Source organism: Photinus pyralis, unplaced genomic scaffold (genome assembly GCF_008802855.1).
Source record: "Photinus pyralis isolate 1611_PpyrPB1 unplaced genomic scaffold, Ppyr1.3 Ppyr1.4_LG10, whole genome shotgun sequence".
Lineage (NCBI taxonomy): Eukaryota > Metazoa > Arthropoda > Insecta > Coleoptera > Lampyridae > Photinus > Photinus pyralis.
In genome coordinates, this window is record NW_022170250.1 from 8723793 (window position 1) to 8738729 (window position 14937).

The window sequence follows — 14937 nt, forward strand, 5'->3', positions numbered from 1 at the left end:
AGTTAGGTATCAGGAGAGGATAACGCAAAGTAGACTGAACATTTCTTAATACAAGCAGTATTCTTTAGGAATTTGCTGGTATCAGGAGTCTACAGATTCACCAGGCCGATCTTACTCCATCAGAAATCAGGAAATGAGTATAAAATATTTCCATTTGATGTAGGTCTTCATTTCGATCTGCTAAAGTCATTCCTAGATGTCAGTTGTATCAGGAGAATATAATGCAAGTAAAACCGGTGCAGATACTGATTTATCAAAAACGAGTTAGAGTTGACTTTACTGAAATCTTACTCAACTGTCCTGATGACAATACCATTCGTATCGATGTTTCGTATGAGGAGAGCATACCCCAAAGGAAAGCTCAAGTTTCGGCCTTATGTAAAGAAAACTTAATCTTCCGGTCTTATCCCAGATTCAGATAGTGAGTTCTCAGGAACGAGATGATATCAAGATTTAATGAGAAGCTGAAACCCTGAACAGGAAAGGGTCACCACACTCCCCGCATCGGTGGGGCACATTTTCCCCTGTCGTGACTTTGGTGTAGGTAGAGGATTCTTCGGTTCTTAACATATTGTTCAAAATCCATTACCCCCACATCCTGCAAGTATTTGGAGTTTTCGAATGATTTATATCAGGAGAACAGAATGCAAGGCTTCCTGTTTTTTTTTCTTGTTGGCTCAAGGGGGCAACCCAACGTCAGGGACCAAGGGAATGACCCCCTCCCCCTCGCGTTTTAAAGGGAGCATCACAACCACCCGCTTAACTGAGTACACATTTATAACAGCTGCAATAATTACAGGAGAGGAAGAGGCATTTATGGGTCGAATATGAATTATGGAGAGCAGAGAAGATATGAATCACCACAGCCGGAAAACTACGAAGGAGAGGCCCAGGAGCTCCACTAGTTCCTAAAACTTCCATAGAATTAAAGAACACATTTATTTAATTAACTACACTTAAAATTATTATCAGAAAATTAGAAAAGAACCGAAAAAGAAACCATTTGAAGAGAATAAGCAAGAAATTAAAGCAGTTAATCATAAAAAAGAAGAAATGTTAAATAATTTAATTCAAAATGTAGAACCAGTTAAAGGACTAAATTCAAGAATATGAAGAAAACGAAGAGATGAAAGTCACCCAGCTGTTTTAGAGAAGTTGGAGGGGATAGGAAGTGAAAATTAGAAGAAGTTCAAGTCAAAGAAGATCTGCTGAGGGCTCAGGAATTTAATGAGAAACTGAAGAAAACACAAAAAAAGCCGTTTTAGAACGAGAAAGAACAAGAAGCGATGACATTAAAGGACATGAATCAGAAGTTAGTACACGAAGTGAGGATGATTGAAGAAGATAAACCGAAGTTAAAAGAAAAGGTGAAGTTGAGTTAGCTCCGTATTCCGGATTGCTGAGTGAAGAAGAAATTGATGAACGCAGAGTAGAAGTTGTAGAAATTATTGAAGAATTATCGAAGATAAATGAAGAAGTATAGTCAGAAAATTAGAAGAAATGAAAATTTCTACGACAAGATTTTTGAAACAGAAGATAGACAGAGCGAAGATAAGTCAAGTTATAAGAAGAATGAAGGTTAGTTATGAACAGCCAACTGAACCGAAGGACTTGCATTTATGTCGATAGACGCATCGAGTCTTATCTAATGGCTGATTTCTCGTTCAGGGATCTTGTAGCTCTAAGACTTCAACTGAAAGATGGCAGAGGACGGAGCAGGCACGTGGCGGAGTACGACTCGAGAGAGGCTGAGTTGATAAGAGTACTGTCAAAGTAGTTGACTCCCTCTTGTGGTTGGCTGTGATGCAACCGCATATCATGTTGCGTGGGGCAGCATGGACGCGAACTCGAAGGGCGGCCACCTTCTGGAGTACTTGCAAACAACTTATTTGAACGAGTGTTTTAAATCAGGGAGCAGTTCCTACCTTCGTCACAGAGCGGTGGTAGGAGGTCACCGATCTGACGTTGGGCTCATTTTCAATAGGTCACATGAATTGGAGAGTGTCTGATGAGCCGTCGCTTTCGGACCACAGGCATATTATACCGGCTTTATGGTTCAGTGGTAGAGCGTTGGGCTATAATTCCGGAGGTCGGGTGTTCGAACCTGGGTTGAGGTGAATTTTTCATCTGTGGCAGAGATGGAAATTACCTTAGACCAGTTTCGAGTATTCTGCCGGCTACGTATAGAACAACTTAAGACCTTCTGCAGAGGCACCTCTAAAAAGCATTATGTGGGTCACTCTGTAATTGGGCGCAAGCCTGTTGAGGGCTCAGAACAAGAGAGGGATAATAATAAATAAATAAATAAATAAATAAATAAATAAATAAATAAATAAATAAATAAATAAATACATAAATAAATAAATAAATAAATAAATAAATAAATAAAAATAAATATTCTTTTTCAACTAAACCTGGCATCCCACTGCGAGCCCTGCAGGTTTCGGAATCCCCGATCCACTGACTGGGACTGCTATGTGGCAAAACTGTCTGAGGGGTGGGATAGACCACCTTTGGTCTGTCGGAAAGAAGGACAGGTGGAAGAGGCGGTCGCGTTAGTAAGCGACGCCATAACAGCGTCCTATGAGGACAGCTGTAAACTGCGTACCTTTCGAGGAAAGAAGAGAACACCTTGGTGGAACTCAGATCTTGAAAACCAGATTATGGAGGGTCTTCCTGATGTTCAAAAATTTCGTGTACGTCTATCGCTAGTGAGACTCTCACATGTCTCCTAGAAACACACTTTCCAGGCTCTGGTGACTACTTCACTTCGGAACCAACAAAAGGAGCTAGCCGGCTCGGTGTAAGGCCGGTCGACTGGAAAGTGGCTCGGATGGTTACCGAGGGATCTCTGAGATGGGTCTATTTAAGAGTGCAGGGCCGGACGGGATATTCCCAGCTATACTGGGGAAGGGCCTGGAGCCGCTGCTCTTGCAATTGTTGCACCTCTTTGGAACCTGCAGGGCTTTAGCGTATATCCTCGAAAACTGGAGAAATCGTTTCTTCTAAAAACAGTGGAGAGGCTGGTGGATGCATACATAAGGAGTGGGGTATTGGTTCTTACATCCGTTTCAACGGGTCCGTTAACTTGCCCCCCCCCCCCCCTGGGAGATTTGATAGTCGTATTATTTTGAAATGAATGCGCTCGTTATGCGCTCATATGCGCCACCGATAACTCTTGCGCCATTATCGTTTTTTAGAAATCCGAAAAAACATTTGGGGGGGGGGCAAGTGAGCGTAGCCCCCCCAGTACGTATTTTGTCCCTTGTAACTAGGTCACCTGATACATTTGGTTATGCGCTCAATTGCGCCACTTGAATTAAAGCTAGCGCCATTACGGTTAAGCCGTGACAAATTTTCAAAAAGTGGGGGGTCCAACTTAACGTTTTTAAAAGTTACTTTTTTTTTAAATCTTTTCATACGAAATTGTACTCTTTGGTATGCGCTGAAATGTGCCGTAAAAAGATATCTTTGCGCCATTATTGTTTTTTGGTTATCCTTAAATATATTTGGGGGGGGGGCCAAGTGAACGGAATCCCCCATAACGCATTTTGCTACCGGTATTTGTGCCACTTGATACATCTGGTTATGAGCTCAATTGCGCCACTTGAATTAAAGCTAGCGCCATTACGGTTAAGCCATAAAAATTTTTAAAAAGTGGGGGGGGGGCTAACTTAACGTTTTCAAAAGTTACGTTTTTTAACATGTTTTTTCTACTACATCGTACCTTTCATCATGCGCTAAAATGCGTCGTAAACAAAAATCTTGGCGCCATTATAGTGTTTCAGAAACACTCTACAGGGTGTTTTTTTGGGAACTTTAGTTAAACGATTCTGGGAAAGTAAAATAGGTAGGTTTTTAAAAATTTGTATTTAGGAGTTACTCCGAAGGCCGAATCGAAGTAAAATATTTTCAAAATGGACGCACTTCCGGAAATAACTTTTGAAAACGCTAAGTTAGACCCTCCACTTTTTAAAAAATTTTTATGGCTTAACCGTAATGGCGCTAGCTTTAATTCAAGTGGCGCAATTGAGCTCATAACCAGATGTATCAAGTGGCACAAATACCGGTAGCAAAATGCGTTATGGGGGATTCCGTTCACTTGGCCCCCCCCCCCAAATATATTTAAGGATAACCAAAAAACAATAATGGCGCAAAGATATCTTTTTACGGCGCATTTCAGCGCATACCTGAGAGTACAATTTCGTATGAAAAGATGTTAAAAAAAAGTAACTTTTAAAAACGTTAAGTTGGCCCCCCCACTTTTTGAAAATTTGTCACGGCTTAACCGTAATGGCGCTAGCTTTAATTCAAGTGGCGCAATTGAGCGCATAACCAAATGTATCAGGTGACCTAGTTACAAGGGACAAAATACGTACTGGGGGGGGGGGGCTACGTTCACTTGCCCCCCCAAATGTTTTTTCGGATTTCTAAAAAACGATAATGGCGCAAGAGTTATTATCGATGGCGCATAACGAGCGCATTCATTTCAAAATAATACGACTATCAAATCTCTCAGTGGGGGGGCCAAGTTAACGGACCCTCATATTACTCCTTTGTTTGATGACTTTTTGGATAAAATGTAAATCTTGCGCACCCTAACCCAGGTTCGAAAACAGCAGCCTTACGAACAGGAACGCTGTTATTTCAATGCGTGCTCTTATATAGCTCCGGGTATAGTAAGATAAGAACAGTATGCCCCGAATGGATAATACAACAGGGCATATAAATACCATGTTGCTCAATTACCTTCCAAAATATGGATCGCTAGCGTAATGATTAATGATTTAATTGGCTATATACATGCAAATTATTTTTTTAAATACAAATAACGCCATATGAGCTAAAATTTTGAATTGGACCAGTCATGGGAACTTCCACTCAATTGACGCAGACAATTATCGTGTATTTGTGTTACCTTGTTTGCACTTTAGCTGTGAAGTTTTAGTTGCACCTCTACCAGTATATCTACTGTTATCATTCTCAGTTAACTATCTTCGCTATCTTGAGCAGGTTGAACGAACAAGTGGGAGGAAGCACAACTCCCTTCAGTCTCCGATAGATTATATGTCACCACTTCATGACACAAGGTATTTTTTATGTAGGACCACGTTTAAGTTTTTGATTTTATTTCGTATTCTTTTATAGCTACCTGCTTGTTTGTAATAGGTGTGATGTAAGTGTAGCCCCCTCACCTTAGGCGAATCTAGAAATTCGGTGAGTATCGTCTCGCTCACGAAATTCTTCCATTTCTTCGCACCACCTTCGCCCACAGCCTCAATGATCGTTACTAATGGGCGGCGTTTCAGGTTGTAATCAACATGGGACCAAGAAAACCTCGCCGTCTGAACTTGAATGACGTCTGGAACGAGTACAAGACTCAGCAGGAAGTGGCAGAGCGGCAGAATGTGTGCTTGGAGACTTGCTTCACCGCCTTCCCCGAGACTGCGGTTTTTCCGCCCAAAGTGGAACCGATCAAAAGACTAGTGCATAAGGTCGAAATCGCCCGGAAGATGCTGGCGCCCCTCGCTCAACCGGAGTACTTCTCTGACACTTCCAGTCTCACTTCCAACAACAGCAATTTGGAACCGGCCCCTGAAAACCCCACCATCGCCGATTCGCCACAGGTCATCCTCGCCATGAGGAGAACCCCGAAGATCATCGGCAACCTCAGCACCTGCGACGACGACATCCGAAACGTGAAAACCTTCGAGAAGTTGGCCAAGGCGAGCCACACCGACAAGTCGAATTCGAGCAGCAACGTTAGCAGCACATCCGGTTTCAGTGGTAGGACGAACTGCTCGAACGAGCACGAACACTTCGTGAGTTTAGGTAGTTGCTCGTGGCAGCGTTCGTGCGATAGTGAACAGGTGAAGAGCACGTCGCTCGCAGAAGACCTTCTCGAGGAAATCTTGGAGTACGCCGAGTGCGCCGAGTTTTTCAAATCGGACAGCCTCCTCACCGACTACGGCGATCAGCTCGTCGACGGCGACACCACCCTGAAACTGCCCACCCTCCGATTCTCCGAAACCTCCCACTCGCCGCTGATCCTCTCACCCTCCTCCCTCGACATCGACCCCGACGTCATATCGAACTACGCGATCGACCTGAATCTCGAACAGGAGCACAGGTCGCTGCTCTCCTACCAGAATCTCCACTCCTCCATACTGAAGGTTCAGGGTAACAGCTGCAACGGTTCGAACTCGCCCCTGTGTTCAAAAACGGTCACGTTCAATCCCGAAGTGCTCAGCATTGACGACAAGGTCGAACAGGCCGAGACCGGAAAGGAACGGTTCAGACTCTGGACGTATATACAGTCCCATTTCGCGAAAAGATCGAAACACTCGAGCGCGGAGGTTTCGTCCAATAACGTATCGACAATTAGTAGTAGATCCGATAAGTGCAGCGTCGAGCCTTTGCTCGACACGTTCAAAAGTGACAGTGAGTACACCTAGTGCTCTATTTTTTGAGTCGACCATTTTATGTCTTAGTTAATACGTCTACTAACTGTGATTTGTAATATAAAGATATATTTAATAATTGTTTGATATATCCAAGTTTATCGTTTAAATAATAACCATAATTTTTGATGGTAGCTCGAAAATATTGAGATTATTCAGTTTGTTGTTAATACTTTATGTTTCTCTATTAAAAATTGAATTTTTTTGAGTGAGTTTGTGATTCGAAGGGACTAATAGGTTTGAAACTGGCAGTCTAATATATATTGTATAACGGGCACAGGATACGCATCACGCCTCTTGAGTCGTTTTTTCACAAGTAGGTAACCCTGGGTATAGAGGGGTTCTCTCTCATCACATTGGGTAACTTTAATGTTTAAATTATCTGGAAATCCTGTTATAATTGCATCCCACTGGAATTCATTTTCCTAATACCTCTCGAAACTCTCCCGAAGGATTTATAAATTCCTTGAAAACTTCTGAATTTTTTTTAGGATTATTTGAAATTCTTCCGCGGTTTTCTTTAAATACTGAAAATCTCTCGACATTCCTTAACAATTCTCCTGAAATTCCCAGAGAATCATTTCTGGGTTTTTCGTAGGATATCCTACATTTTTCAAAAATTCTTTTGAGCCTCCCTGGGGTTCTGGTGAAACTTATTTTTACATTGGACAGTGAGTATACCTAGAATAGGAGTAGTAACTTCAGAGGTTATAAGAAATTCATAAGGACGAAAGTTGCATGCAAAGGAAAGATAAGAAAAGTTAACGTCAAGTAACGGAAGGCGCACCAAAAATTTTTGGGGATAGGCAACACACCATACATCGCCGTACGCCACCGAGCCGACAGCAGAAAGTGAGAGAGCAGCGTAATAATCAAGGAATAGGGGGAGAGAAGCCAGCGAATCCACAAGAACTAAAGGCAACAAGGGAAAAATGGAAATGAGCCAATAGCACAGGAAATCTCAAAGAATTTTTAACAAAGAAAAGAGGAAGTGAAGAAGAGGAAGAAGCAAGGAAACTTTAGAAGCCGAACTAGAACAATTACAAAAAAACAGCAAAATCTACCGATCACCGCTCACAAAAAAAACAGAAGAGAAAGAAAAAAACAGGAGAAAACCCCGAAAACATAAGGAAATTAAAAACAGGATGATAACCCTTAACAAGAGTTTGATAGAAATGAGAAATGACGTCACAAAAGAAATAACGGAAATGAGAGAAGAGTTTAAAAAGAAAATGCCGGAACTGAAGAGGCAAAAGAAGGCAAGAACTAAAGAGAGCAAGGGAAAAGAGATTAGAAAACATAGATAACAACGAAATGAGCCAATAGCACAGGAAATCCAAAAGAATTTTTAATAAAGAAAAGAGGAAGAGAAGAAGAGGAAGAAGCAAGAAGCAGTTAGAAGCCGAACTAGAACAATTACAAAGAAACAGCAAAATCTACCGATCACCGCTCACAACGAAAACAGAAGAGAAAGAAAAAACAGGAAAAAAACCCCGAAAACATGGAGGAAATTAAAAACAGGATGATAACCCTTAACAAGAGTATGATAGAAATGAGAAATGACGTCAGAAAAGAAATAACGGAAATGAGAGAAGAGTTTGAAAAAGAAATGCAGGAACTGAAGTGGAAAAACCAAGAGAAGGAAGAAAAATGGAACAAAGAAAAACGAGAACTAGCGGAGAGAATAGACAAACTAGGTAATGGAGACTGGAAAAAGAGGAAAGGATGAAGAAAAAAAATAACGTTATAATTAAAGCAGAAGGAGGAAATAATATTAAAGAAACCGACGCAATAAATTTCCTAAGAAATGAATTAAAAATAAATATTTCTACTACAGAAGTCCGTACCATACAAAATAGAGAACGAAAAATAGGGATTCTAATAAAATGTAGAGATTGGGTTCAGGAAAACAATGGAATCATGAGGAACAGACAAGCCATAAAAGAATAAAAAGGTATATATCGATAACAACCTCTTTTCTCATTTTAACATTTGGCATCTCTTCTGCTAATTTGATATTATACATGCAATAGGAAACAAAAACGTGGCCTGTAGAGTCCATAATTTCAAACAGTTCCAAGATCGGGCTACTAGATCAAAAGTTACAGCCCTTCGAATTTTTTGTCGAAATTGGTTTTTTGCCCATAACTTTTGATTGAGACGTCTAATCGAAAAAGTACGAATCGTTTTGGATTCTACGCACCAAAATTAATAAGAAAAAGTTTTTTCCCGAGAAATTTTGGTGCAGTCGATTTTTGGTAAAAAAGGAAGGTTATACACTGCCTTTTTTTTGTCCCGAAAAAAAAATTGGCTCAGATCGACCGGAAAAAATAATTAGTTATAGAACGTGGCCTGTAGAGTCCATAATTTCAAACAGTTCCAAGATCGGACTACTAGATCTAAAGTTACAGCCCTTTGAATTTTTTGCCGAAATTGGTTTTTTGCCCATAACATTTGATTGAGACGTCTAATCGAAAAAGTACGAATTGTTTTGGATTCTACGCACCAAAATTAATAAGAAAAAGTTTTTTCCCGAGAAATTTTGGTGCAGTCGATTTTTGGTAAAAAATGAAGGTTGTACGTACTGCCTTTTTTTTTGTCCAGAAAAAAAAATTGTCTCTGATCGACCGGAAAAATAATTTCTTATAGAAAGTGGCCTGTAGAATCCATAATTTCGAACAGTTCCAAGATCGAGCTACTAGATCAAAAGTTATAGCCCTTTGAATTTTTTGCCGAAATTGGTTTTTTGCCCATAACTTTTGATTGAGACGTCTAATCGAAAAAGTACGAATTGTTTTGGATTCTACGCACCAAAATTAACAAGAAAAAGTTTTTTCCCGAGAAATTTTGGTGCAGTCGATTTTTGGTAAAAAAGGAAGGTTATACACACTGCCTTTTTTTTTGTCCGAAAAAAAAATTGGCTCAGATCGACCGGAAAAAATAATTTCTGATAGAAAGTGGCCTGTAGAATCCATAATTTCAAACAGTTCCAAGATCGGGCTACTAGATCAAAAGTTACAGCCCTTCGAATTTTTTGTCGAAATTGGTTTTTTGCCCATAACTTTTGATTGAGACGTCTAATCGAAAAAGTACGAATCGTTTTGGATTCTACGCACCAAAATTAATAAGAAAAAGATTTTTCCTGAGAAAGCGATTTTTGGTAAAAAAGGAAGGTTATACACTGCCTTTTTTTTGGCCCGAAAAAAAATTGTCTCAGATCGACCGGAAAAAATAATTTCTTATAGAATGTGGCCTGTAGAATCCATAATTTCAAACAGTTCCAAGATCGGACTACTAGATCTAAAGTTACAGCCCTTTGAATTTTTTGCCGAAATTGGTTTTTTGCCCATAACTTTTGATTGAGACGTCTAATCGAAAAAGTACGAATTGTTTTGGATTCTACGCACCAAAATTAATAAGAAAAAGTTTTTTCCCGAGAAATTTTGGTGCAGTCGATTTTTGGTAAAAAATGAAGGTTGTACGTACTGCCTTTTTTTTTGTCCAGAAAAATAAATTGTCTCTGATCGACCGGAAAAAATAATTTCTTATAGAATGTGGCCTGTAGAATCCATAATTTCGAACAGTTCCAAGATCCAGCTACTAGATCAAAAGTTATAGCCCTTTGAATTTTTTGCCGAAATTGGTTTTTTGCCCATAACTTTTGATTGAGACGTCTAATCGAAAAAGTACGAATTGTTTTGGATTCTACGCACCAAAATTAATAAGAAAAAGTTTTTTCCCGAGAAATTTTGGTGCAGTCGATTTTTGGTAAAAAAGGAAGGTTATACACACTGCCTTTTTTTTTGTCCGAAAAAAAAATTGGCTCAGATCGACCGGAAAAAATAATTTCTGATAGAAAGTGGCCTGTAGAATCCATAATTTCAAACAGTTCCAAGATCGGGCTACTAGATCTAAAGTTACAGCCCTTTGAATTTTTTGCCGAAATTGGTTTTTTGCCCATAACTTTTGATTGAGACGTCTAATCGAAAAAGTACGAATTGTTTTGGATTCTACGCACCAAAATTAATAAGAAAAAGTTTTTTCCCGAGAAATTTTGGTGCAGTCGATTTTTGGTAAAAAATGAAGGTTGTACGTACTGCCTTTTTTTTTGTCCAGAAAAAAAAATTGTCTCTGATCGACCGGAAAAAATAATTTCTTATACAATGTGGCCTGTAGAATCCATAATTTCAAACAGTTCCAAGATCGGGCTACTAGATCAAAAGTTACAGCTCTTTGAATTTTTTGCCTTAATTGGTTTTTTGCCCATAACTTTTAATTGAGACGTCTAATCGAAAAAGTACGAATCGTTTTGGATTCTACGCACCAAAATTAATAAGAAAAAGTTTTTTCCCGAGAAATTTTGGTGCAGTCGATTTTTAGTAAAAAAGGAAGGTTATACACTGCCTTTTTTTTGGCCCGAAAAAAAAATTATCTCAGATCGACCGGAAAAAGTAATTTCTTATAGAATGTGGTTTGTAGAGTCCATAATTTGTGGTGTGGTTGTATAAAAAAAATTGTTTCCAAGAGCCTGGGTATTTCAAAATTTTTTGACAGCCTTGCTTTATAGGTGCAAGGAGGAAGAAAAAAAAGCCCCACACTTCGCTCTAATTTGTGTAACACTGGATTGAAGCAAGGAGTAAGTAGTTGTTAAAGGTGCTCCTCCCAAAGCCCAGAGGGAAGTGTTTCTTAGTAGGCATCAGCAGGGTGGAACTGCATTCCAGATACCCAACAGTGAGAGGCAAAATGCATGCATTGCCGGCAGTGAGCATGCTCATAGGTAAAGAAGACAAACACTGGCAATAAATTTAGAAAGTATAATTGGGGAAATAAATATTTCGGTTCACTCGCAAGGACCTCCCTTAACAAGACATAAAAGAATGAAAATTAGAGTACGACTTTTATAATAAAATTTACTTAAATAATCGTTACCTACAGAATCGTTACTGAAATTTACAATTTGAAGGATGGATTACATAATTATATAATAACAATTCTTTTACGCTAAGTGAAGAGAAATACAAAAGGAAAAATTATGGAAAGTACAAAAACATTTGACATATTCTTACGTTAGATCTTCACACGCAATAAGATTCCACAAAGTTACAAAATTAAGTGTACTGAAAGCGTCATCTCCTGGACCGAGATCAAATATAACAAAAACTTACATCGTCTACGAATATTGTTCAAATTTGTTTAACACAAAAAGAGCCACAACTAATTTTGAAACAGTGGAAATCAAATCACCAGTAATTTTCGTATTATTTATTATTATACAGTCTATTAACACTCCTCCTGCGATTTTCGGACACAGCGGGCGACCTTTCTTTTAAACTCTGTATAAGCTTCTCTCCACTCTTTCTGCAAAACGATCAAAATGTAGTCGATCGAACGGCCCGCGAAATACTTACAGCAGCATCGACGTTCGCCGGCGATTCGTCGTTGGGATCGGCCAACATTGAAATAACTGATATTAAAATTGTTTCTACAGTATGAACGGGAAGCCATCGTTCCTCCGCCTTCTCGTAGCCGAACTTGTCGTCGCCCGGCTCGTGTAAGATTGATATACATACGTCTCCGTTTTTGTCGACTGAAAAACGAAGGTTGTCGTAGCTGAACAGTACCGTGGAGCTTGTACTTACTGTTCGGGTGCCAGATCTCGGTGACGAATTTCATTTTCGGCGGCCTAAGGGGGTATTCCTTTGGAAAGTGTAGATGGCATTTGAAAAAGCCCCCCTCGCTGAAATTTGAGGTTATAAGTCGGCACGGAGAATCAGTGACTTACTAAAGCGTGTCCGGTGGACCGATGATCAGCACCTCCCATCTGTAAATGTCGTTATCATCGATTAATCCAGCTGAGAAGCCCTCGACGGGATTCTTGTTCAGTTCTGAAAGGAGAGATCGGTGAAAATGTGCACATTTCGGTGGAAAATTGCGAAAACACAAGTAAGGTTATTGATTTTTCAGTTTGCTTCATTAATTTTACAGGTAATTGCCGTTCGGATTCAAAGCGGAGGCTGCGGGAGTATAAATAATCGACTAAATTTAGAAATGTCAGTTAATGGGAAATTTTCGCTCGTTTTGGCGAGGTCGTCTTCAGGCAAAAAGTTTAGGCGATGGATCACGTTTCTTAATTCTGCGGCGCGAGAGCGACGTTCGGGCGGGTCCTTATCAAATAATTCGATTTACCTGCGAGTTGTTTTCTTAATAGAAGCGCTGACTGTGGTTCTGACATTTAATTACGAGTGAAATTTTGATCAAAAACTACAAAACAAACACTGTGTACTCTAAAAAGATGGCTGGATCTTCCCCAAATGCGAACCACTAAAAAGGCGATTAAACACATGTAGTTTCGAACGAGATTGGTTCGAAACTTTGATAAATTGTCAATTAGACAATCCTACCAACCCACTGCGATCAATTGTTACTGACAATTTCAACACATACACGGCACGTAGAAATAAAGTTACCATGATCAAGGGTTTCCATTGAACTTAATACAATTACCAGTTATTGGTATTTAAACTCAGTGGCGGTATCCTAATTTAGTTCCTGCGACCTTGGAGCTTATTTAAAACCAGTGGTTATAGTGTTTTTATCTATATCACACCTACTAGTTCAATCGAACTGTTTCAACTTACCCTATGATTCTCGTAGAGAGAAAATTGATCAAGAGAAACTGATTCCAATCTCTCGACTTATCTGATGGTCGATGACAGAAACTCAAGATTTTACTTGAATACCTATATATGGGATATAGAAAAAACATCATCCGTTTCTTGCTTCACATATACCAAGATTCCAATCCTTCTTTCCTCAAATTTTATTTTAAATCTTTCAAGTTCGAAATATTACAACACCATCCAAAACTCTATAAATCTCTAGAGCCAACGCCCCAAGTTCTGCAAGGAATTCCTCATGAGCTTCTTCTTGGTGTATCTCTTAAAATTATTTTGAAACTATCCTAAAATCGTCTTTGAGATCACTTGCAATTTTCCCAGACATGTTCCATAATTTTGTAGTGTACTTAACCCCCCAGGTTCTACGCTACCTTCACACTACAAGAACACGGAAATAAAGTCAACCCGGCAACGTTTAAAAATGGCCACTCGACTTCTCTTATATATATGGAATGACTATATTCCCTCCAAAACTAAACAAGATCCCGCTTCAATTTGAAAAGTGGCACGTGATCAAACATCTAAGACAGGGCCCCCTTACGTTAGTTGTAAACAACGCTATGACCTGAACCACAGTAGGGAAGGAACGTAAAATAAATCAATTAAATTGTAAAAAGTTTGTTTAATAATGATCGTAATTATTATGATTGTAAAAGCTCGGAAATTTAAGTCAAAATAAATTACATTGCAAAAATAAACTTTGAAAATTGTAGTTCACCGAATAAACATAGAAATAGGCTGGGAAAAAAAGAACTTACCAATAAAAAAACCAGCCGTCAAATTAATATTAAATTGTGTAGTAAAATTAATTGTTTCTAATGATGTGAATGCGTAACATAAAATTATAACATCACAAAAAGTAGCAAGTAGACTTCAAGAAGTAACGTATAGATTAAAAACAAGTTTTGGGAATTATGGGTCAGGTAAGCAGGTACCAAGATTCTAAGAAAGGGTGAAATACACAGGATGTGACTCATCTTTGGTGCAATGAAATACTTTTGTTAAAAGCAAGATGGAAAAGTACATGGCCTTGTAGGCAAATTTAATTAAAACACGATATGTGGAAATTACGAATCGTAACTCATTTATCGCACGTAGATTCTAAACTGAAAAGCTTTGATTAGCGTAATCCCGCTCCTGCAAGATAGGTAACCCGCCCCTCGTTTCGGGGTTGCGAGCCTTCAGTTGAATGTCTAAGACAATCACGGAATTATGTGTCGTAACTCAATTTGATTACAGTTTTTACCACCCATGTGACTGCTTCATTCACGGAGAAAATGTTAGTTACAAACAACAAGTCAGTACATACACCAAACAACTGTGTTGTTTCCACATATTAAAATAAAATAATCAAAACTTATATGAATGTAACTTCAGGGAAAAGACCAAGTAATCAACATTAATAAACATAAATTAAGCAAGCATTAAACCAAAAACGTAAACAATTACAAACAATAGCATAACGGTATTAAACATGTCATTCTGCATTGTGGTTAAACCAAGTAAATTTCAAAAACAAAGATTGAAACACACAAAAAATAAAATGCGACATAAAAAACACAAATACGATATAAAGAAATGCAAGAATTACTATCTGCATTAAATAACACAAAATAACAACAAACATTTATGGAGCGACGCATTCACGACCTCCATTCAAGACAAGATGCCAAACGTAACCTCCGTTCGTGCTCTCCATATAGCACAAATCGCTTTCCCCTCCTAAAAATTGCGTGGTTGCCAACTCTCAAGAATGTGTGCATCGTCGTAAGTCGTATATACAGGGTGGAACCTCTCAA

General features: G+C 39.0%; 2 protein-coding genes across 4 annotated transcripts in view; one reads left to right on the plus strand and one right to left on the minus strand.

The window, feature by feature from the left end:
- LOC116161115 (sn1-specific diacylglycerol lipase alpha) overlaps positions 1-6589 on the plus strand; it is a 90800-nt gene extending 84211 nt beyond the window's left edge. For 2 of the 3 annotated variants that reach the window (XM_031474338.1, XM_031474339.1), the window contains exon 11: positions 5310-6589. In XM_031474338.1, coding sequence (XP_031330198.1) covers positions 5310-6455 — 1146 coding nt within the window. In that variant the 3' untranslated portion in view covers positions 6456-6589. The remainder of the gene's footprint in view (positions 1-5309) is intronic. The other variant, XM_031474340.1, reaches the window with a different exon arrangement.
- A 4765-nt stretch (positions 6590-11354) lies between these two features.
- Positions 11355-12808, minus strand: LOC116161319 (ubiquitin-conjugating enzyme E2 G1). The gene is made up of 5 exons (XM_031474632.1): positions 12648-12808; positions 12244-12346; positions 12101-12198; positions 11870-12048; positions 11355-11819 (listed from the first exon to the last, which is right to left on the minus strand). The coding sequence occupies exons 1-5, from the start codon at positions 12691-12693 to the stop codon at positions 11742-11744; spliced, it is 504 nt and encodes a 167-aa protein (XP_031330492.1). The 5' UTR covers positions 12694-12808; the 3' UTR covers positions 11355-11741.
- Positions 12809-14937: the final 2129 nt, after the last annotated feature.

Bases quoted from the DNA above. Each gene is read 5' to 3' on its own strand.
- LOC116161319 (XM_031474632.1), bottom strand. From the start codon at position 12,693: ATGTCAGAACCACAGTCAGCGCTTCTATTAAGAAAACAACTCGCAG. The intron at 12,347-12,647 runs GTAAATCGAATT...CTCTCCTTTCAG, and splicing joins ATTAAGAAAACAACTCGCAG to AACTGAACAAGAATCCCGTC. The intron at 11,820-11,869 runs GTAAGTATTTCG...ATCGTTTTGCAG, and splicing joins CGGCGAACGTCGATGCTGCT to AAAGAGTGGAGAGAAGCTTA.